The 24,409-nt window shown below is 46.4% G+C and overlaps 1 protein-coding gene across 1 annotated transcript in view; it reads left to right on the top strand.

Annotated features, from left to right (window-relative positions):
• Nucleotides 1-24,409, top strand: part of KIAA1549 (KIAA1549 ortholog) — a 116,794-nt gene that overhangs the window by 39,428 nt on the left and 52,957 nt on the right. The window contains exons 2-8 of the mRNA XM_090286815.1: nt 10,016-12,718; nt 15,379-15,467; nt 16,532-16,709; nt 17,977-18,107; nt 20,254-20,437; nt 21,927-21,986; nt 23,363-23,511. Coding sequence (XP_090142941.1) covers nt 10,016-12,718; nt 15,379-15,467; nt 16,532-16,709; nt 17,977-18,107; nt 20,254-20,437; nt 21,927-21,986; nt 23,363-23,511 — 3,494 coding nt within the window. The remainder of the gene's footprint in view (nt 1-10,015; nt 12,719-15,378; nt 15,468-16,531; nt 16,710-17,976; nt 18,108-20,253; nt 20,438-21,926; nt 21,987-23,362; nt 23,512-24,409) is intronic.

Raw genomic sequence — 24,409 nt, 5'->3', positions numbered from 1 at the left:
AATTCCCTTTTCATCAGCAAATTTGTGCAACTGGCTGATTTCTTAATAATTAAAAAAATTTATTTTTATCCTCACCTGAGAACTTTTTTTCCCATTGTTTTTAGAGAGAGAGGAAGGAAGAGAGAGAGAGAGAGATAGAAGCATTGATTGGTTGTCTCCCATATGTGCCTGGACCGGGGGTTAGGGACTGAGGATCAAACCCAGAACCTAGGAATATGCCCAGACGCAGAATTGAACCTGCAACCTTTCAGTCACAGGACGTCGCTCCAACCAACTGAGCCACACTGGCCAGGGTTAAATTTTTTTTTAAATTGATTGATTTGAGAGAGAAAGAGAGAGAGAGAGGGAGAGAGAGAGAGAGAGAGAGAGAGAGAGAGAGAGAGAGATTGAGATTGATTGATTTGTTGTTCCACTTATTTATGCATCATTGGTTGATTAGTTGATATGCCCTGACCAGGGATCGAACCCACAACCTTGGCATGTCAGAACAATGCTCTAACCTACCCAGCCGGGGCCCTGACCAGTTTCTGCTCTCACCATCTCAGTCTGTCCTCCAGCTGAGGATCAAAGGCCAGTTCCTTTCTGGATTCCTTTCCTTCTTTCTTCTCAGGCACCTGGCTTGTCAGTTCTCCTTTGCATCTTCTGTTCCATCAGCGTTGCTCTAGTCGAGCCCTTTTCCAAGAAAGGTCCCCGTACTTGCATTAGAATTGCCATTGGCGTTGGTTCAAAGCATGGATTCCAAGACAACAAGAACAGCAGCAAACACAAACACGTTCACCAGTTCCTGAGCCTCAGGTCCAGCTGACTGGCCGAGACCCTGTTATTTCAGTTTTTATTTTGAAAGAACTTTAGACATAGAGCAAAGTTGTGAAGTTAATACAGAGTTCCCATATGCTCTTCACTCAGCTTTCCTATTATTAGTTATATAATCATAGTAGAGTCATCAGAACCTAGAAGTTAACGTTGGTACAATCCTGTTAACTAGACTACAGACGTTATAAGATTTCACTCATTTTCCCACATTTTCTTTCTGTTCTGGAATCCAATCCAGAATCCCATATCATCTGGTTGTCACGTCTCCTTAGCTTTCCTAGTCTGGGACAGTTTCTCAGTCTTTCCTTGTCTTTTATGACCTTGAGACCTTTGAAGAGTCAGGACTTTAAGAGACTGTCTCGGGTTGTCTGCTGTTTTCCCTTGATTAGATTCATGTTTTGCCTTTTTAAAAGCCTGCATCTTTAACGAGCTCCTCGGTGATTTTTATCTATTTTCCGAGGACCAAACAGCCTCAAAAAGTTGTCTGTACATAATTTTCATTGTGTCAACTGTCATTCACTCTTCAACCCATGGCAACCTGGCTTCTGCCACCACAACACCGAAGAAGCCATCTAGGAGACGCTTCTCACTCTTCCTTTTCTTGGCGTCTCAGGATCGTCCCACACAGGTGAGCGCTGCCTGAGTCCTAAACGCCTTTGGTGTTATGTTGCCACCCCACATTCCTGGGTCTCCCCTGCTTCTCGGACCTTGCCCTCTTTTGCAGGTTTATTTATCCCCAGGCTCAGATGTCTGCTTGCCAACTTGATATCTCCACGTGGATTTTTCTAAAAAAAAAAAAAAAAATCTTAGGCTAGTGCGTCTCAAATTTTTAACACGCACACAGCTCTCCCGAAGATCTTGATAAAAGCAGTTTCTGGTGCAGGCGGGTCTCCATGGGCCTAAGAGACTGCATTGCTGAGAAACTCCCAGGTGATGTGGGTCCTCTGCAGGCCGCACTCGGAGTAACGAAGTTCTAAAGCTCCCCCTGTGCTCTAAGCCACCACCCTCTCAAGCCTCAATTACCGCGACCACATAACTGGTCTCTCCACATCAGTCTCGCCCCCTGTTAACCTGTTCTCCACACTGCAGCCGGAGGGACTTCTGGAGCCCTTATTCTGATCATGCCATTACGTGCATTTTTGACCATATTCATTGTCCTCAGCATGGTGGCTTCCAAGCCTTGCATGTTCTCATCCCCTCCCCAGCTTTAGCCCCATCTTGGACCTCTTTATCTTTCTTTCCCTTTCTCCCCAGCTATACTGGTCCTCTCTGTGTTTTCCAGTGGGCTGCGCTTCTAGTAACTGCCCCCCTACCTCCCCGCACCGGGGCAGCATACAGATCCCGCCTCCTCGGCCCAGACAGTACTGCATACTGAGCTGCAGACTTGTTTTCCGCCCAAGATGAGATAAGGAGATGAGACCGGAGTGTGATTCCGGCTCGCATGGAGCATGCTGCCTGGTTCGGCTGGCTTATGTGTTTTTATAACGCCACCTACTCTCTGAAGGAGCAGTGCCTTGAGCCACATGCTGGCTCAAGCACCTTGTCTCCCTGCAGACTAATGACGAGCAGTCTGACCCCGCTTTGAGAGGCATTGGTCTAGGACACTCTTGTTCGTGTTCACACCTCATGCCGGTGCCCACGTGCATGCACACACATGCACTCTCACACCTGTGCACATACCTTATTCCTCCAGGCACATTGGACTTTAAATGAGAAAGGCAAGATCTTAACACTTTTAGAAGACAATATAGAAGAATGCGATTATGCTTTTTAGTGTTGGGAGGAAGATCTTAAACCTTCCATCTTAAGACACACGCACATGAATCTCAAAGAGTAACAGAAAAGATTGATAAATTTGGTCATATTAAAACTAAGGACTAATGTTCATCAGAAGACCACATAAAGAAAATTGAATGAGAAGCCACAAACTCAGAGGATTTATAACTGACATAGGATTAGTATCCAAAATTTATCAAAAATGTCTTTTAAATCAGAAAGAAAAAGATGGGCAAGCCAGTAGCAAAATGTAGAACTGAAAAAAACCCCAAAAACAATGGAAGAGGCAACGTGAGTGGCAAACAGATAGGAAAAGGTTCTCAGTCTGTTATGATCAGGGAGATGTAAATTAAATCCATAGGTTTTATACCAGGCAGATTAGGGAAAATGTGAAACTTTTTGGAGTATTAAGTATTGGTGAGGCTCTGGCTGGTGTGGCTCAATTGGTTGGGCATTGTCCCACAGAGTGAAAGGTTGCCGTTTCAATTCCCAGTCAGGACACATGACCCAGTTGTGGGTTTGGTCCTTGGTAGGGGTGCGTGCAAAAGGTAGCTGATTGATGTTTCTCTCTCACTTTGATGTTTCTCTCCCTCTTTCTCCCTCCCTTCCCCTCTCTTTAAAAATAAAAAATATTGTTGAGGATTTGCAGCAATGAAGAGTGGGAGTGTAAATTGATTCAACTACTTTGAAAGATTATTTGGTATTATTTAGTAAATAATTTACAATAGCTGAGTCCTGGAAACAGCCTCAGTGCCCATCAGTGAATGAATGGATAAAAAAAACTAGTACATTTACACAATGGAGTACTACACAGCAGACAGAAAGAAGGAACTCTCACCTTTTGTGACAGCAGAGATGGAACTGGAGAGTATGTTGCTTAGTGAAATAAGCCAGGCAGCGAAAGACAAATACCATATGATCTCAGCTAATACGGGAACCTCATGAACAAAACAAACCAACGAGCCAAATAGAACCAGAGGCATGGAAACAAGGAACAGACTGACAGAGACCAGAGGGGAGGGGAGAAGGGGATAAGGGGGGGAAAGAAGGGGAAGGATCTAATCAAGGCTCTAGTATAAATGACCCATGAACATGGGCAACAGGGTGGGGACTGACTGTGGGAGTGGGGGTGTGGGTGGGCAGGGCAGGGGAGAGCGATGGCTATTCTTTATATTATTATCTATATACCTGGTAAATATAATTTTCTTTCTTTACCCCTGTACCCTCTTATACCTCCCCCACACCCCTTCTACTCACTATGCTGTTATCTGTGTCTGTGAGATTTTTTTTTTTTTTGCTTAATCACCTCATGTTTTTTTTACCCAGGCCCACAACCCCCTCCCCTCTGACAGCAGTCAGTCTGTTCTCTCTAATTTTATGGTTTTTCTTACCTATTTGATATTTGATAATCAAACCAGTACCTCTTGGAAGGAAGACTAACCTGGTAGAAGGTATTAGTTAGTCTGTAGTTAGGGTGGGAGAAAGAAAGGGAAGAAAGACACCATTTTCTAGACCAGGTGAAAAATGAAGAGCCGGGGGCAGGGGGGGCTTTAATAGCGGCACTGAGATCCTCTCTGAGGACAGCCTGAGAAGTGGAAGAAGAATAAAAGTTGCTAAAGATGTGCCAGCAGGGGTACTGGCGGAACTTTCTGACCACTGTCCTTGTGTTTTCACAGTCAGGGAAAGTCTAAGGGCTCTTGTTTGGCAGGCGACTCTCTGTCCACAGGCAGTGGCGATGGGTGACTCATCACGTTTTGGAAACTTCACAGTTTTGCAAAAAAAGCAAAAATAATGGTTCCTCTTGAATTGGAGCTCCTTGGAGATCTTTGCTGCTGCCGCCGTCCCTGGGTTTGGGCGGCCAGCCCTTGGAGGGTGTTCTGTTTCCCTGGGGCCCGTGTCTGCAGCTGTGTGCTGTCCCCGGGGTCCAGCGGGGCCTCACCCCCCCAAACGTGCGCCTGTCCCTGGGGTTTCATAGCAGGAACAGGAGTTCGCACGCGCTCTCAGCTACATGCTAACATGGCGTTGCTTTTCAAGGCGATTTCTTCACTAGCGATTTTAATGACATGGACCAACTTGACTAAGCATGGTGTGGTGTGCAGAGTGTTTGTTCAGCCCCTGAGAACTTATGAACCTGCCTTTCTGAGCTGACTCTGCCCTGGCTGCTATTTTAAGCAAGTCAGCTTAAACTCGTTGATCCTCATTTGCAGTGTGAAGGGATTGGCCCTGGTCTTAAAGGATTCTATTCAGCTTCAGAAGTCCGTGATTCCTTGATAGACTATTACATTTAGGGAAGATTTTCAAATAGAAAAACTCCAAGTTATCTTGCATGTGTAAGACCAAGTTCCTAGAGACAGGCATCTCTCTTTTTAAAAGCATTTTTAACAAGCTTTAAAAGACAGCAATATTACATATTATAAGGATTTAAAAAATGCTTTATATATATTCCAATTAAAAAATTATTTTTTAAATTACAGCTGCCATTCAATATTATATATATATTTTAAAATATTTTTATTTTTTATTTTTTTTAATAACAAAAAAATAACAATTCCCCCCTCTCAAGACTTAAGACCCTTTATAATCTTATAAAGGACAATGGTTGAAGGTCTCGTGCTCCTCTAGCTGCTTCAAGCTGGACATGGTTGTCGTCCTACCTACCCTTGGGTCCAGAAATCCCTAATAAGAGTGGGGGTGTGGAGGGGAGGGTGGCCTTCCCACAAGGGGAAGGATCGTGCAGACTTCAGGTCAGTTGGCTGTCCCCGGACAACGGCATGCTTGGTTTAACAGGCTGGCGTCCTTGTTGTATTCTGGGGGCAACAGATTTGGCAACAGGGTTAAAGGACATCATTCAATCCATAACCACTAGATGAAAAAAGGCAGGGATTAATTTTTCAATGTCCCACATTAGGGGAGAAAAAAGGCTCTTTGGAGGAAGGTGTGCAAGGCACGTCATACCTGTCCAAAACCCTTTTGCCCACTATACTTAGTTTGGGCTGAGGGGAATATTTTAGGTTTCCCCCCCTCTCAGACCTCTGGGCCCTTTCTGTCCAAGTCGTTAGGATAGAAAAGAGGAACCAGTTTTGAAGTGAAGCCCACAGACCACCCCCTGCTTCACCAACCCAGCCACTTAGTTCAGCCAAACTGTTGAGTCTCAGAAGGCAGAAATGCAGACAGGATTAAATGAGGCCTATATGTACGGACAATCACTTAGGTAATGAGATCATAGGCTTATGCCCTATGAAAACAGAACACGCATGTTAATTTATGCAACGTAACCCACAAACCAGTCTTTATATCTGCAAGACTCTCTTATTGGAAAGACATCCAGTTGCAAGGCATTTGATATTATTCTTGCCGGTAAACTAAGCATCTTTGATGATGTCACAGACCTAGTTTAACTTTCAAATGAAAACAAACTTTATATAGTTAGCTGCACTACTTTATTGTCTACCACTGAGCATTGTGGTTTTCCTTGAATCGCGATTTTTCTCCCTAGGATTACCCTCCTTGTCATTAAAGGGACTGCATTAAGTCCATTTTTAATTTATTCTGTTCATTTGCATAAATGCAACAAGAGCAGAAAATGATCACTTATGATCTTTAGTTCCGCTTTGCTGGAACTTACACAAGGAACCTTTAGGGTGACTTTCAGTCTGCCCTTCAGGGCACAGGAGCTGAGCCACATACCTGGCATTCAGCCTTGCCTGTAAACACCTGTCTTTTTCAAGTCCTTCAGGTTTTTCATTGTGCTTTAAGGTCCCTTCTAGCCATCTTTCAGGAAAGCAACCTTTGTTCCTTCCCTGGAGAGATTACCATGGACCGCACAACCAACAAAGGTACCAGGCCTTTTTTCTCGTGGGCTTTTATTACCTTCGAAAGTCAATCCCAGTTCCTTGGGGCTTTTTGGTAACAACCAGAGCCCAAGCATGTCTCCTTTAGGCATGACACTCCAGTCAAAGTCATGGTCAAGAAAACCTCTATTAACAATTGGTCTTATTAGTTTTATGCAAAGAACCTTATGTCATTGCTTACTCCATCAGAATGCCAAACTCTGGAGGGATCAGGTAGGGAGAAAAATATACAGTGTGAAGGAAAATCCTTGTCCTTCTAATATTCATAAAATTGTATTTCCATACTTTACATTTTCTTTTGTTCACTGTGCTACGTGAGGTATTTTTTTGGGGGGGGGGTTGCTGGCTCATTTATTAATTTATTTTGCTTTCATTTTTTTCCCCACTAAAAATTTTTGCTTGTTTGTTTTTCTATTACAGTTCTTTCCCTATTGCTTCCCTGCACCCTGCCCACCCTTCTCTCACAGTCAGTCCTCACCCAGTTGTCCATGTCAGTGGGTCATTTATACATGTTCTTTGACTAGGCCCTTCCCCTTCTTACCCTCTTATCCCCTTCCCCTCTCCCCCCTTGTTGCTGTTAGTTTACTTTTTGTTTACATATTTTAAAATATTTTTAGAGAGCAGTTTTAGGTTCACAGTGAAATTGAGAGGGTGGTGCAGAGATTTCCCATGTACGCCCCACTCCCACACATGCTCAGCCCCCTCCATTGTTATCCTCCACCATCTGAGTGGCATGTTTGTTACAGTCCATGAATCTACATTGACACAGCCCCATTACCCTGAGTCTGTAGTTCACCTCTCAGTGTCGTGCACCCATGGGTTTGCCTTGTGCATTTTTGATCACTGTTGCTCAGCGTGGCAGGGGGGCACGTTCTGCTCCGTTCCCCTGTTGCAGCATGGCAGGAACCTCGCCCGAGACGAGGTGTAAGGTAGGCACCCAATAAGCGTGGGCTGCGGTCTGCATGGGAGCAACACTTGCTGTTCAGAGTGCGGTTGCAGACCTGGCCCCACACCCATGGGAGCGACACAGAAGCTCCGCACCCAGCCCCGCCGGCTGGACAGCGCCTGCATTTCCACAGGCTTCCCCACGTCCCTTGTGTGCATGCAGAGGCCTGAGGAGCACCGGTAGCCCCAACACTGTTCCTTCCTCTGTCATCACAGAGAGAGCCTTTTGTGAGCTAATGCTTGAGAGCTTGGAAATTGATCTCCAGGGCTTGAAATTAGAGTCCCCAAAGCCGTTTCTGCTGGGAGAGGGACTCTCCTGGGTTTTCTGACCTCTTCCTGAATTAATTCCCATGGTGACTCCCTGTGGCAGTTGAGCTGCTGTCTCTTCAGGGCTGGTTCCTGTCTCCTGGGGCTTGGCCAAAAAAAAAAAGCTGTCACTTCTTGAGTTTTGGAATTTTTCATCCTTTTGACCACTTTGTCTTTCCTGTTCCCTGTCTTTTGAAGACAGAGTTTATTGAATTTTCTAATCTATATCAGATTCTTGGGCTCATAAATTAGCCACTAAATGATGCTTTTCTTTGTTATTTTATCTTTTGCAGTCTCCTGGTGCACTTATAAATATGCTTCTGATTCATTTAAAAAGAAATCTCACTCTATGTTCAGATCTCATATATCAAAATAAATTATAGCAGTTTTAATTTTTTTACTTATTGATTTTTGGTGGGGGGGGGCGGGGAGGCGGGGAGAGAGAGATTTGTTGTTCCACCTATTTATGCATTTATTGGTTGATTCTTGTATGTGCCCCGACCAGGGACCAAACCCGCAACCTTGGTGTATAGGAACAATGCACTAGACCCACTACCTGGCCAGGGCTGTCATAGCTGCTTTAAAACAGATAAATAAATGGTTTATCTTTAGGAAAATGTTCAAATCTATCTGCTACATGGTTGGACAGGATATTGAGTCATGACTTCATAAATGTATGATTTTTAACCTTTCCTATAAAAATGCTGTTACTTTACCTTGTGTAATAGGTATCATGTTTGCTCTTATGCCTGCCTGGAATGTGCCAGGTAAATGATGAAAGTACACAGACAAGAAATCTAAGAGCGAGGTGTATGGAAGGCAACAAATGCCGAATAAAATGGCCGCGAAACAAATTTAAATCTCTAAGAAGTGGTTTTCTTCTTTTACTGTTCATTTTTTAAAAAGATTTTTATTTTTAGACAGAGGGGAAGGGGAGGGAGAGAAATCAATGTGCGGTTGCCTCTTGTACCCCTCCAACTGGAGACCTGGCCTGCAACCCAGGCCTGTGCCCTGACTGGGAATCGAATCGGTGACCCTTTGGTTCGCAGGCTGGTGCTCAGTCCACTGAGCCACACCAGCCAGGGCTACTGTTAATTTTTTTAAAAAGAGATATTACATAGAAAGGAATATGACCCTTGAAAGTAAGCAGCTTTTATCTGGTATAATTTTGTGACTTTCAGATGTTGATGGAACCAGTTAGAAATATTTTATCTATATAAATATATGACTAAATATTATTTACAAATTTTAGTATATATATCAATACACAAAATCTGTTCAGAGAATTTTGTCTTCACTCTTGAATGCCATCTCTGCTGAGATGAGTGAGTCACAGATACCTCTGGCTGTCCCCTTTCAGCTTCTGTGTGACTGTAAGAAGCTATTTGAATTTTAATTTTTTTGTAACCTCACAAATTACATAGCATTGTTGTTCATTTATACATCAGAATTTGTTTAGATTTAACCATACTACCTTTATCATTTATTTGTTCTCTGTTCATTCTCAGATTTCCCTTCTGGGATAATTACTTTTCCTCTTGAAGTATAGCAGGTCCTCCAGTATAATTGTTTTGTTCAGTGTCGTTTTGTCCTAACGTTGATGAGATACTGTAGGAACTTAACTCTTGTTTTTATCAATTAGCCTGTGGTAAAATTGATTCATTGTTTTGCTTAAAGCCACAGAGCCTGTCAGTGATATTGAGGACTATCCTTGCGCAGAGAGGCTTCTCTACCGAAGGTTTTCTGTTGGTATAACCACCTTTTACTTATCTGAAAATATCCTTATTTCAAAAGTTGCATCCTCTTACCTGGGGAGTGAGCGACGCTGTCAGAGTTGTCATGTTCATTTCGCTCAAGACCCAGCTCCTCTGGGAGAGGAAGAACATGGGCTTGGGGGCTGAGGCAGGCTCCTAGCCAGATTCCAGCTCCACCTCTGTCTGGTTGATCACGCAACTGGTTTCGTTACCGTCTCTGAACATCTCTTTCTCGCGTGATAAGCGACAGGGAATGGACTAGATGGCGTCCCAGGGCTGCCTCCGTTTCTGGTATTCTGTGGCGACGTTAGGAAGAGCAGAAACGCCATTGTGTGCACACACCCAAGCTTCAGCCAAGCTGGGACTCTGATGTGTGACTATTGGCAGATGCTACCCTGCCAGTAATGCTGGCAGTTTCTGGCTTCCAATTAGCTTTTCCCTTCTGTGAGTTGTGACTCTTCACAGGGAGTGGGTCTTGGTTGAAAGAGGGGATTTTTATGTTTGAATCAAAAGCCGAGCAGTGTGACTTGTGTGGCCTTGCCACTGACCCAGCTTTGATTTGCTTTGTAGATGAGCTCTCTCTGGAACAGCACATTTCTGCGTCCCCTGTGGAGCGCACGCTGCAGAAGAGCGCCGTACACAGCACAGCACACGTGGCCTTAACAGAAACCATCCTGGTGTCCCAGCCCAGCGGCTCTCTTCATGTCACGTCATCCCCATCCGCCACGCCTTGTGACACAGCCTTTTTAAGCCAAGGACAGCTGACCCAAAGCACAACAGATCACAGCGTCTTTGTGGCAAATTCCGTGTCAGTGACGAGCAACGAGGTGGTCCTAGATGATGAAGAGATGGATAACTTCTTGCCAGAAACTCAATGGACCGCCTCCCATGTGGTTTCGCCAATACATTATATCACAGTCAGCCCACCGGGGCTGCCCGAAGACACGCTAGACTCTGTGCTGACTCCATCATTACCCATTATTTCCTCGCAAGATGAAGAAGTGGCATCAGCCTGGCCAGACACAGTGCAGCAACCAACAGCGTGTGCTGAATCCCCCAGCCCTTCCAGTGCTCTTCGGTCGACTTTTCTCCCTGCCGAGGACATTACTCCAACTCCTAGTAGGAATTTGGTGCTTTATCCTCCTGACCCTCATGGGCACTTACCAAGCAGGACTTTGCTGGAGACCGCGGCTTTAGGAACGGAGGGCGTGACAACTCTCTTATTCAGCTCCACATTTTTTGTGTCTCAGCCGTTAGGCGATGGTGCCACCCAACAGCCATTCCCCTCCTTGGGGGAGGTCTCAGTGCCTCCAGAGGATGTTCTGGCCGCAGGTACAGACAGGTACCCTGAAGTGACCACTGCTTTGAGTCCGAGTCTAAGAGAAACCATTTCTCCAAGGACATCTCCCACTGCAACTATATCCCAGACAGCCCTTGCTTTCGGGAGCGGTGGCAGCAGCATCAGTTCAGCTTGGTCTTCAATTCTTCTTGCATCGGTGTCCTTTTCTACCCAATCAGCTGACATTTCACATAATCCCGTTCTCCCCGGCAACTCCAGTGACGCATCAGAATGGCCTGGAAGATCAGTGGTCCCAGGTCACGAGGGCGACACCCACGTCTGGAGCCCAGTGTCTTCACTCAGACCCTACACGTGGTGCGTGTCCTGCTCCACGGCATCACCGCGGCACACTGTGTCACCAAGCCTCATGGAGAAAGACGTGGGATCGGGGGATGGTGCCGAGACCTTGACCGTGACCATATCGGGAGCGAGCAGCATCTCTCCGCGGAGCAGCAGAGTAGCGGACTTCTCTGAATTTGAAGAAGAGTCTCAAGAATATAATACGCTTTTCCCCTCAAGACCAATAGTCCCACTTTCTTCTCGAGCGCTGGGAATCTCAACAACAAGCATTGGTCTTCCAGCCGAGGTGGCCTTGAGCAGCGTTGTGGCCACACAAGTGTATCCTTCCCACGGCCGCCTCTCCCCGCCAGCATCACTCGATACGGCTTCCTTTGGTTCTTTCTCTGTCATTGAAACTCCAGTCACGCCATCCAGCATGCCAGCTGTGTTTCTCTCGGTCATTACCAGTGTTCTCCTAGACTCGTCTTTCTCCATCATGGCAAACACCAACACACCCTCGCTTGCTCCCAGAGACGCAACTCTTTTTCCTTCTTATGCTTTGGATCCTTTGGTAGAGGCTTCGTTTTTCCCTGACCGGGAACCGGCCAGTTTTTCCCACCCTGGAACCAGAAGCCCTTTGGAGTTTGCATCTAGCTTTTTCTCCACCCCACCCCTGGAGTTCAGCGGCTCAGCCCCTTCATCCTTGGGGGTCCCTGCTTCTCCGTCTCCGATGTCGGGGGATTCATCGACCTTCATTTCTCAGGCCTTTTCTACCTTGGTCGAGACACTGACATTGTCCGACTCACTCAGTTTGCCATCACCTCAGCTTTTTGTTCCAAACGCCACAAACCTGGAATTTCCTCAGCTCTGGCCCAGTTCAGATGTCCTTTTAAATGCATCTGCTTTTCTACCGAGTGACTCTGAAATGTCACCTCTGTCAAGCTTCCACCCTGAGTCCCTCAGGTTCTCTGAAGCATCCGCAGTTTCACTGACAGATTCTGAAGCTCATTTTACCTCGGTGTTCACTGCAACTACCTCCTATTTTGAGTTCTCACTCACGTCCCATGAGCCTGCGGCCCCAACGTTGGTGCCCTCCAGCTCGGAGCCCATCCTTGACCTTGGGACCTCTGGACCTCACTTAGCGTCACTTTTGACTCCTTTTCACGCCACACCCCCTTTGACCGAGTCGTCACTCTTTTCAACTCCGTCACCTCCTGATGGTGATATCAGTGCTATGGACGGTCACACGTCTGTCTTATCTTTCTCCAGAGTCAGTCCTGCCACCGCAGTGCCGGTCGCCACCGTGTCCCCGTTGTCAGCATCCTCACTTGTTTCTGAAGCCACCCCCTCACCTGCACCCACAGAGCCTCGGTCTGTGGGTCCATCTTTCACCCCCACGGAGTGGGCAGTGAACACGTCCACCCCTCTGAGCACACCTGGTGCCGGCGCAGCCCCCGACAGTGCCGTCGACACCGTCCTGGTCAGCAGCCCCGAGAGCCAGGATCCCGAGAGCAGCACCGACCTTCCCTCGCCGTCCCTTCACCCCGTGTCCACCTCCGCGCCGGAAGCCACGGGCACCACTCCGGCAGTGCTCACCGCCAGGCCGCCCTACGTGTGCGACCTCACGGTTCCTGACGCCTATTTGATCACCACCGGTAAGGCACTGCTCTGGCATCTGTCTTGGTTGGGGTGCTCTCCCTAAGGTGCTGTATGAAATGCTCACCCGATGTGCAGCATCGTGGCAAAGAATGTAGGCTTTAGAGCCCGCGATCTCCTGGGTTAGTCTTCCTCGCTCTGCCGATCACCCGTGAGTTCTTCAGACAGTCATTTAGCGTCGCTGAGCCTCATTCTCCTCCACGATTGAACAGGGATGAATGATAGTGGCACCCACCTCATTGGGCTGTTGTAAAGATTTAAATGGTGTGAATGCATGTGAGATAGTTAACGCAGTGCCTGGTGTGTAAGGAGCACCCACCAATATTGCCAAGTAGTTCGTAGCCGCAATAAGAGCAAATAAAAGATTTAAACAAACCTGAGAAGCTTTTGGAACTCAGAGCCCAGGTGATGCTTAGAGGACATGGTTGGAACAAACGTGAGTGCCTAGCTGGCCAGCAGGATCTGCCCTTGTCCCTGCCTGTCCCATGAAACCAGAGTCCGTTTGCTGTCACGTCCATGTCAGTCCAGGGACTGGGCCCGCCTGATCAGGCTCCCCAGCGCGTTCTTCATGAGAACTGGCAGGGCTGCTTGAAGTCTTGTGACCTGTTCCCGTGTATATACTTACAGACAACTGTTGATGAGCAGCCTGGCTCTGGGTGTTGATTTTGATGGGATGAGGGGTAGAAATGAACAAAGGGGGAGAAGGTGGCAGGAGAGCTAGAGGAGGAGTGGCGTGGATAAGGGAGGTGGAGGCGGGGAAGGAGAAGGAGCACATCCTTGGTCTTTGTTCTTCATGCCGAGTGGCGAGGGCCTCGCGTCCTCCGCTTGCTGTGGGGGTGCTGCCACTCTCCAGAGGGTCCGGAGCAGCCAAGGCCTTGGCTCTCCCAGCTCCGCCCTCCCCAAACGAGACCACGAAGTGTTAAGTCATGTGACCAGTGATTACAGAGCACTGAGCATGTGTGAAGTGCTTTTAGAAGCTTTACGTCTATACAGAGATGAATGACATGGCCCCAGTCCTGTACGGCACTTGACTCTAGCGGAGCGGAGGCTGAGCCATGTTTCCTTGCAGCTGGGTTGAGAATGGGTGAGCGGAGTTCTGTCACAGTGACCGTTTGGGATGATCAGGGACGGGTTTGGAAGGATGTGAATTTTGGAGGTCACGTTAAGTGGTGTGTGAAAGGCTGTCATCTGAAGAGGGTGGAGAGGTCGGGCCGTCCAAGGACATTCAGCTTGGCTGGTAGTTGGATTGTGTAATGGGAGGAGGCAATTCTGCAGAAAAGGAGGTTGGGACCAAGTGGTGAACTTTCATCTTCGGGACTGGAGTAGTCCAGGGAAGAACTCAGTTTCTAATAGACACAACACTTTGCTTCCTAGCTACAGAATCATTACATAGTAGCTACAAAGTGGTCCCTTCCAAGAAGCTCATTAAAAGAACTACTGAAAGCTTCCTTGTCTCTGGGATTCCATGACATTTATGATGCTTCTAGCTATAATATATCGTTTAGAATTTATTCTAAAAATAATTAGAAATCATTTTAGTAGTATTTCTAAAAATGCCAAATTTATGTAGCATGGATTAACTTTCATGTATGACATACATTTAATGACTTTGGTGTCCTTTGTTAAGGATCCAGGTATTTTAAATAATATTTTGGGGTAAAACTCACCCACTAGAAATACACACTTCCACAGGTTTAGTAAATGTGCTCAGTCGTGCAGAAGTATCCATCCACAGACCCACTGTGTTCTTTCCACGGTATCATGGAGGGGACCGCCAGCTTCTGCTCTCAGTGACAATATTGACCCCCAGGAAGTATCACCTTATTTAGAATCTTCTTTTAGATTTTGACCCTGGGTGGGTTTTTTTTTTTTTTTTTTAGTTTTTTTGTAATTATACATCAGAGAAAGAGAGTGTCGGGGTTATTTTTTGTCCTCTGAAAGTTTTTTGTTTTTTGTTTTCTGAAGTTCTGTAATAAAAGTAAGAACACTCCATCGGTCCATGCCCACTGTTACAAAGGCACTGACCACACATGTCCAGTACGGGGTGAGACTGCCCTTCCCACCCGGGCCGGCCTGACCCCGGGCTTCCTCAGGAGCTCATTCTCGCCTCTCTTGGCTCTGGGAAAACTGTAGATATTTGGAGAAACCATAAGATATTTGTTTGTTGATGATTCTTCTTCCCAAGGACTCTTGGACTCATATCCCAATGTTGCAATTTTAGATCTTACTCTCATTCATTCAAGGAGGTGGAAGCTATGGTGGGGCGTCGTAGGGACTATTTAGAGTAACGCAGCAGGTCCTTGAATAATGTCGTTTCGTTGTGACATTTATGAGATGCTGAAGGAACTCTTGCTGAACATGAGAACTCCATGCTCTCTGTCCCCTGGCTGGGCCAGGACAGAGTCTGAGTCCTGGTCTCACCTGCTGGGGCAAAGAGTCAGGGTTTTCTTAGTGCGTCAAGCTGATGCTGAGCATGGCTGACGTGTTACCATCAGAGACCCACTGTGTTCTTTCCTCGTTGGGGCCTTATTTACAACACGGTGTTTGGAGCTGCTGCTACACTGGCACAGCTCGGACCCTGCCCCGCAGTCTGGCAGTGGGGTGCCTGCATTATTTACAGTGACACTAACCTGCATTTGCTGGTGGCTTGGATTTGCAGTGCTGGCCAGAAGGGCCGTGCAGGAGTACATCATTACGTCCATCAAGGAGGTGCTGAGGATTCACTTCAACCGCGCTGTGGAGCTCAAGGTGGGTTCCTGCGGCAGGGAGTCTGACACGGGAGCCCAGGTGAAGGCACGTGGCAGTGGTCATGGCCCGTTCTCTTTCCCTTCTCCCCTTCCTTCCTCCGCTGAACACCTGCTCATCCTTTGGGTCTCTACTCAAATGTCACGTTGTCAGGGAAGCCCTTCCTGACCCCAGCCCGGGCCAGGCTTAGTGCATCAGAGGGATGTGCGGTCAGAGTTGCAATGAAGGGGTCTGAAGGACAGAGTTTGGGGTCATGACCCAAAGGATGGTGCTTCTCTTGATTTACATGAAAGGACTTGGATTCGAGTTTCAGTTAGATTTTAGAGTGCATATGCATGTTTCTGTCCATTCAGTGAGACAGACACACATTTCCAGGTGCTTTCTGGTGGGCACTGTGCTGATGTCCCCTTGCCCCCGATGACCTGGGAAGCCACGCTGTGGACCCCGCACCTTCCCAGCGGGAGCCACGAGCCGTGCGTGGCTACTGAACATGTGGAATGAGGCTTGTTTGAATTGAGGTGGGCTGAAAGTGCCCAATACACACTGGATTTTAAAGACTTGGTGAAAAAAAGGGTTGTAAAATAATTTACATTGAAATGGTATGTCAGATATATTGGGTTAAGTAAAATGCCCTTAACATTTCAGCTCTTTTTATTTTATTTTTTAAGACATGGTTGCTAGATATTTTATAATTGCATATGTAGCTTACATATTTCTTTTGGAAAACACGGCTCAATAGAAGAACTTTTTTTTACATGTGGGTTAAGTACAGCAAACACACTGAATTCTCCATAACTCCTTATTTAGTTCATATTGTTGGCCATTCTTTCTTGTTGTCCATGCTCTTATAGTGTTGCGCTGTTTCCAAGAAGGAGAGCAGATGTGTAAAAGTAATTACCGAAATAAAATTTCGACTCTCTGTGAAGTACTAGCTCTTCATTTAAAACTAGCTCTTCTTTTTTTACTGTATTATTTTTCTACTCAGTACAACTTCCTGTAATTTGGTTGATGGTAATTTTATTCAACAATCGGATCATTATTATCTTTTGTCTTTTTTAATTTCACAGGTTTATGAGCTGTTCGCTGACTTCACGTTCCTGGTAACATCTGGTCCTTTTGTTTACACGGCCATATCCGTCATAAATGTACTTATAAATAGTAAACTTGTACGTGACCAGACCCCTTTAATCCTGGCTGTGAAGCCCTTCTTCCCTGTGCCGGAGTCCAGGTTCCAAGTTCAAACAGGTGAGAGCACTGACCGTAGTTGTTTTGACTTGGAAACAGAATTTCACTTAAAAAAAAAAAATTTGGTGAGGATAAAAAAAAAAATTATTTACATTTTTGAACACATTCTAATTATGAAAAATTGCCAGCATGTACCAAAGTACACAGAATAGTTTAATGAACTCCCTGTACAGATTCAATGATTTTTAACTCCTTGTTACATCCACAACCCCATCTACATTCCCTCCTCTCATGTTATTTTTTGTTTTGTGTTTTCATTGAAGTTATTGGGGCGACATCAGTTCATGAGATTATGTAGGTTGCAGGTGTGCATGATCTGCATGTTGCATTGTGTGCCCACCACGCACGGTCAAACACCTTCCGTCACCATGTATCTGACCCCTTTACCCGTTACTGGTTTCCCACCCCCTTCCCTCTGGTGGCCGCCGTACTGCTGTCTGTGTCTATGAGCTTTTGTTTTTCTTCTTGTTCAGTCATGTGTTGCTGTCAGTTTTATATCCATATGAGTGAAATCATGGCTCTTGACTTTTTCTGTCTGACTTACTTCTGAAATACAGCCATTGGCAGCAACATGGATCGATCTTGAGAATAGCTCACATTATTTTGAGATGACATCCTATCATCTCATTCATAAATATTTCAGACTATGTCTCTAAAAGATAATGATTACTAAACACATATGCACACATACATGTACACACACATGCACACACCAACATATGCATGCATGCATACATATATATCAATAATATTATCACACCCTCTAATTTTCACAGCAATTCTTTATGTCATGCAGGTATTTAACTTTTTTGTATGGACATTTTTCAAACATACAAAAGTAGAGAGAGAAACATATTAAGCCCACATATGCCTGTCACTAAGCTTAAAAAATTATCAACATTTTCTCGTTTGTTTCATCTATCCCCCACACATTTTTTTGAGAGAGCCAGAGTGTTTTAAGGAAATACCAGATATCATGTCATTTTACCCATAAATACTTAACAATTCATCTCTAATTCATGTATATTTGAAATGTTTCAGTCAGTTGTTAAGTCTTTCCCATTCAGAAATGATAAGATCACCTGCACATTGCGTAGAGGTGGCTTTCTGCATCTTCATGATACAGACATAAACAACAACACATCCTAGAACTTAACGCTGTTTATGGATGAATGACTTGACTTGGATACTCTTTCTGCCTCTCCTCGTTCCCTGATACTAAAGGAACACCCAGCTCATGGGCCTGTGATCGCTGTGTTTCTTTTAGTCCTTCAGTTCGTGCCTCAGAGCGTGGATACCGGCTTCTGCAACTTCACCCAGCGCATTGAGAAAGGCCTGCTGATCGCTCTGTCTGAAGTGAGGAAGCACCGCCAGGGCACGTACAACCTCACGGTGCAGGTGAGGCCAGTGCTGTGTGCAGACCAGATGCTTCCGCCTTTACAGAGGAACCGGGGTCAACGTTGCGTTGAAGAGGCACCGGACTCTTCCTCGTTTCCTCCAGTGGATCCGATTCTGTTCACGCGGATCAGGGCTGATCTCTTTTCACGGCATCGGCGTCAGAGCAGGATCAGCAGGGAGCTCAGATACGGTGATCCGAGGGGAGCGGAGCATATGCAGGAAATTCAAGAATGTGCTGAAAAGGAATCATATGGCCTGATAGTACATCCAGTGGGGGAAGTGCCCGAAGGCACAGTGTTTCAGATTGTGGAAAACCATGAAAGGCAGCGCTTCACTCTAAAAACAGGGCCTAGAGCTACTCATCAAAGAACAGGCTTTGTGTACGCTGTATGGAGAATTGCTGGTTTTTTTATATTTCTTTGATATTTTCATCTCCCTATTCTTTGCTTTCTCTTGTTGGAATTTATATTAAGTAGATTTTGGTGCTCCTGGATTCACTTATGATATTTCTTATTTTTCTTATGCTTTCAATCTCTTTTATACTTCCCTGTTTCTCCAGATTTTCTAAACTTCGTCTTCCAAGTTGTTAACTTCCTCTTCAGCTGTGTTTATTGAGTCACCCAGTCCCTCCGTTGGATTTTGTTTTCGCCCTCTCTCTTCATTGTTCTCTGCTCCTTTTTAATTGTAGCCTTTCCTGCAACAATGCAGGATCATCTTGCACGAGGATGTAATAGCACCTTGAAAGTCTCTGAGGATATTAGAGTTTTTAAAGAGTTGTCTTCTGTTTCCTAAGTTATCTCTGTTTTCTCTGCAGCCATTGTGCTGTGTTGATCTTGGTCCTTCTTAAAAAAAATCTTTCAAAGAACACTATTTTATTTATTTTTTTAAACCTCATCCAAGGTTATGTTTATGATTTTAGAGAGGGAGAGGGAGAAGGGGAGGGAGGTGGGGAGGGAAAGAGAGAGGGAGGGGGAGAGAGAGAAACATTGATCAGTTGCCTCCTGTATCCGCCTTGACTGGAGGTCAGACCTACAGCCTAGGCATGTGCCCTGACCCGGAATCGAACCGCCAACCTTTTGGTGCGCAGGACAATGCTCCAACCAGCTGAGCCACCTGGTGTTAGTTTTCTGCAAGTGCCTGGAGACCCGTGCTTGGTCGATGTCAGGAATGAAGGAGCAGCTTTTTCGGCTTTCCCCTTCAGCTGCCCAGTCTGTTTCTGTGTCAGCCCTGGGTCCCGATGGGAGATTCAGAGGAGCGCTGGGCAGACTCTGCCGGCAGGGGGGCTGTGACTGGGCAGAGACAGGCAGACAGGCCCCCTGCCCCCAGTGCAAGATAAGCAGGTTGTACCCTGGGATGGAGCGTGTTAGTGTATTTTCCATGGCAGAGCGGCTTTTTATGTCATTTTCTCTCCTTTTCTCTTGTGAGCAGTCCCTACCCACTGCCTTGCTTAGGGACCTAACTGCGGTGAATGTCTTGGTCTTAGTCAAGGAGCGGTTGTTGTCCTTACAGAGCTTGCTTTGGCTATTCCGGGTGGAGACGCGGCCGCTGTCGGCACCTCATGTGGGCCTGGGCGTGGCAGGTAGAGAGGAAAGAGGGGGTAGGAAACTGACTCCACTCCTTGGCACATAGCCTTTAATTAATTATGGCAGCAACTCTTGGTTCCTGTGGATTTCCCGGTGGAGCCTGTTCCAGGCCCCTTGGCCCCCTTGGGAGAACGGCTCTCAGCTCCCTTGGGATCTGTGCCTGTGTGTTTTGGGTCCCTCCGTTCTGGTTTATAGCAACATGATTCCAAACCCTGTCCATTTTCCAGAAATTTGACAGAATCCCAGGTTCTCTTCCCTTCTCAGTGCTGTTGTGGACTTAAACTCCTCTTTCTTCAGGTTTATTAATTCTATGGGATTTGGGATAAAACGGAGAGACTGTGCTCAGTTCGTCACTTAATATAAAAACCATGTTCATTAACCGCGAGGATTTATATTATTGCAAAAGGGAACCGGGTCATTGCAGCCCGTTTTTCTGCCTTTTAAAAGGTTCCCCCTTTCTGAACAAACACCGTGAGAGAAGTTATGAGAGAGAAATCGTACTCATGCTTTTAGCAGAACATTTTCGTTTATTTTAGAAGCTGATTGCGACTTTCTTCTTTCAGATCCTGAATATCACTGTGGGTTCTTCAAGGGTGGCTCCTCGCCGGGGCCCGGTCAACATCGTCTTTGCTGTTAAAGGCACGCAGGGGTTTTGGAATGGGACCCAAGTGAGTGAGCTGCTCAGGAACCTGAGTGTGGTGGAGTTCAGCTTCTACCTGGGCTACCCGGTGCTGCAGATCGCTGAACGTGAGTGCTGCCCTCCTGGGCAGAGCTGGGAAAGCGGCCCTGGGCATTTTTGTTGGAGGGCCTCTTTTTTTCAAATGACACATTTAGCTGAAACCCAGAGTATAAGTCAGATAAAATCAAGCTTCTTAGACTGAAGCCACCCTGGGCCTCTAGAACCCCTCCTTACCCAGGGGGACTCTCTTGATTACTCTCTTTTCCTAGGGAAGGAATGCTGTTAAAATTAGACCAGTTCTGGAAAAGGTGAAACCAGAGAGGGAGGGAACAGCTTTGTGGTCTCCAGGGAGGAAAGCTAGACCACAGAAGGGTAGCAGAAAGCAGTTTTGGGAGGTGATGAGATTGTTCTAGGTCTGGGTTTTTTTTTTTTTTTTTAAATATTTTATTTATTTTCAGAGGGGAAGGGAGGGAGAAAAAGAGGAAGAGAAACATCTGTGTGTGGGCGGCGAAGCATCATCTGGTTGCCTCCAGCACACCCCCAACCAGGGACCCAGCCCACAACCCAGGCATGCGTCCCGACTGGGAATTGAACAGGCAACTCTTTGGTTCGCAGGCGGGCACCCAATCCACTGAGCCACCGCAGCCGGGGCTGTTCTAGGTCTTTATTGTGGTGGTGATGTCATGATGCTATGCGTTTGTCAAAACCTATAAAACTAGACCCCCTACACCCCCAAAAGAGTGAATTTTACTTTGTATACCATTAAAAAAAGAATAATGAAGCCAAAACTTTTTTCCTCCTGGCAATCAGATTCATAGTGCAAATGGAGTGGGATTGGGGGGGGGGGGTGAGAGAAATGTTTATTCCAAAAACAAAAAACCAAAAACCAAACCAGTAGATTCCAGAGTTGAAGTAAAAAAAAAAAATAATAAAAAATAAAATGGAGCAGTCAAATGGTCTAATGATCTTAATGTATTTAGCGTACGAGTAATTACATGAAAAAGAATAACTTGTCAAATGGGGCAGTAGACAGGGATAAACTCGTTATTTACTTTGAGCAACTTGCAGTGCTGCGCATGAAGACAGGGATAAAATAATAGGCTAGACAACAGGTGTGTGCGAGGAGCGTCCTGCGCAAGCCAGGACACAGGGTCGCCGGACCCTGGGTCCCCGCGAGGAAGTCCTAGGGCTCTGAGGAACACAGTGTGAGAACTCATTGCTCTGGACCAATGGCGTTTCAGAAGGAACACGGGGGTGACTCTGTGAAGCCGCGTCCCATGGCGTCCCTTGAGCAAGCCATTTATTCATTCCCTTGTTTATTTACGTATTTATTTATTTCCCTCTTTCCCTTTGAGACTCATATGCTCAGGAACTGCTGACTGTCCATTCCCTCACACCAATCTGGCAGTTTCTTCTTCCATACTTCGAGCTCAGTCATACAGGAGAGGCAACGTCTTTGACTTTGCCCAGTGTTCCCTAGGACTCTTGCCTTTCTGACTGTTGCAAACATGTTTTTTACAGATGTGTTCTCCTTCCCTAACCCTTTCCTTTTGATAGCCTTCCAGTACCTGCAGCTCAACCTGTCGCAGTTGCTGAAGTCGTCCTGGGTAAGAACAGGTATGTTTACCTGACGTCATGGTTGGGGAACTGGAAGAATAAGAAGTCTGTGCAGGCATTATTAGGAATGATACCGCCTTTCCTGTTTCTCAGGCCTAAATTCAGGGCAACGTGTACCTTAAATTCCTGGCAAGGATTGAATGAGAAAGGGACTCAGATTTGGCTGTGGGCACGTGTCCCACTGAGTTATGGCACAAAGGGTGTTTTGCCTTTCTCTAAAATTCGTACATCAAGTCCAGGGCAGTCTAACAAGAACTGAAAGTCTTATTTGTTTGGCTTTATCAGGACAAATAAGGTAACTTGGTGAGCAAATAAGCTGCTTTTTAAAAAACTCTTGCGGGCCTGGGTCAGATATTTACAGCTCTGGTGTCGCCAAATAAGACACTCTGACCTGATGCACAGAAGTGTGAGAGGCAGTAACATGCTCCCCAGTGCCCAGTGTGCGGGCAGCACAGTGCAGCTGGTCACAGGGAGGAAGAACACAGAGGGTGACAGTCGCCACTTCTGGGGGCCCATACCCTGCAAGGCCTCCGCTCCTTCCCGTACAGCATTCCATACGAGGGCCCCACCTCTTTGCGCCGTACCGTGGCCTCATTTCCCAGATAGTTTTCATAGCAGTTCAGTGACTTGCCGTGGTCCTATCTCAGAGGGGATTTGAGCCAGTGCTGGCTGAGAAGAAAATCTGGCAGATTGTCTGTTTAGATAATCTTGTTTAGAGCAGATGTCTGAAGACCGGCACCTTATCTGTACTCAGTTTATGAGTCAAGATAAGATACGAACTGAAACCAGTTCCAGAAATTTTGAACTAAGTGCAGACAAAATGTTTGATCTCATGTAGGCCCTCTTAGCCCCAACGCGCCTGCCTTGCTAAGTTTCTGGGACTTCTGGCCACCCGTCATGGTAACACGTGGAGCTTGGAACTGTAGATGAGACCCCTGAGCGGCCCTTCCTGGGTCCTCCCTCACTCTCCCCTCTCTAAATGTCTCCTCTCTAGGGCAGCAATTGTCAACCCTTGTGCCACAAGAACTTTGAAGACATACAGTACCTGACTATTTAGTCAGGGGCACTGACCTCTTTTCCCTTAGATTGTCAAATACAAAAATGACCACAGCCAATACAACAATAGCCATCCAGTGTGAATGAATCAAAATTATACCTAGTATTTTTTTCACATTGGCGAAAATACCCGTTTTTTGGCGTTCTGCATAATTTTAGTAATTAGTTTATGTATGCCAGGAGATGGAAAGGGTTGAAAATCACTGCCCTAGAGGCTGGCATCTTAGGGTAGCACTGTATTAATTTCTCTCTTACACACACCTTTCTTTCTCCACCGCTAACTCATTTTGGGGTCTGTGTGTGTTTCACTTGGAATGTAGTCCTCCTGGGCGTTGTTGAGAAGCAGCTTCAGAATGAAGTGTTTCCGGCCGAGATGGAGCGCAAACTGGCCCAGCTGCTGAGCGAGGTTTCCACCAGAAGGCGGATGTGGAGAAGGGCCACTGTCGCAGCCGGCAACAGCGTGGTGCAGGTACCCAAGGGGGCTGGGGGGGGGGGAGGGAAGGAGAGAGAGCAGTCTAAAGGCGTGCCGCGTTTTCATGCAGATGGGAAAGGCACCAAGAGAATTCTGGTTTAGGTGGGTTGCTGGATTAGGTGGCGATGGAATGTGGAAGCGTTTCAGTTCAGCTGGAGTCTAGACAACTGTTTCCCAAGTCCTTGGTCAGTGGTCAGTGCTGGAATGGGTCTCGTGGGGAGCACAGAGGAAGAATCGTGTCCACATGTTGCCGTGCCATGGGATTGACCTTATTTTTCGAAAAATAATGTTTTAATACTCAAAATGTAGTCAATTATGGAATGATAATGTTGCTGAGAGTATCATAGAGAGAAATCATTCAGCTGGAAGAGACCTTAAGAAATCAGAAAGGGGAACATTTTCTGCCCTCTCTTCTAGCATCTCCTCCTCCCTGCCTCCCGCCACCCCTGGCTGTCTCCTATTACCCAAAGCATTCTTCCCCCTATAAATTAGCAGAAAAGTTACAAATGACAGATTCATTTCAATTGGAAAGTGACCCATTTTAAAGGCATGGGCTCCCAGCGAGCTGGAGGTTGGGCTGTGATTTATTCCCAGCTCAATGTGCATTAATGTTATTTTGGATTTTTTCCTTTACCAACTGCTGGCTTGTAGAGCTAGGAAAATGGGATATTTATTGCTGCAGCATACCAGAGACAGGAACTGAAGGGTGAAATCAGAAGTGCAGGGGCAGGAGGCTGGTGGGTTGGGGGCATCGGAGAGAAGCATGCAGAACTGACCTGGGGAGGAGGAGTGTGGCAGCTGGCCTAGAGCTGGCGTCACGGCCCCCAACTCTTTGACCAGGTTTTCCCCTGTAAGTATTGCTATTTCCCCTCCCACAAAGGTGGTGGTTAGTTTT

Source organism: Furipterus horrens, unplaced genomic scaffold (genome assembly GCF_987537825.1).
Source record: "Furipterus horrens unplaced genomic scaffold, mFurHor1.1.pri manual_scaffold_9, whole genome shotgun sequence".
NCBI classification, from domain to species: Eukaryota; Metazoa; Chordata; class Mammalia; order Chiroptera; family Furipteridae; genus Furipterus; species Furipterus horrens.
The sequence above is the reverse complement of the archived record's forward strand: the minus strand, read 5'-3'. Positions and strand labels throughout refer to the sequence as shown.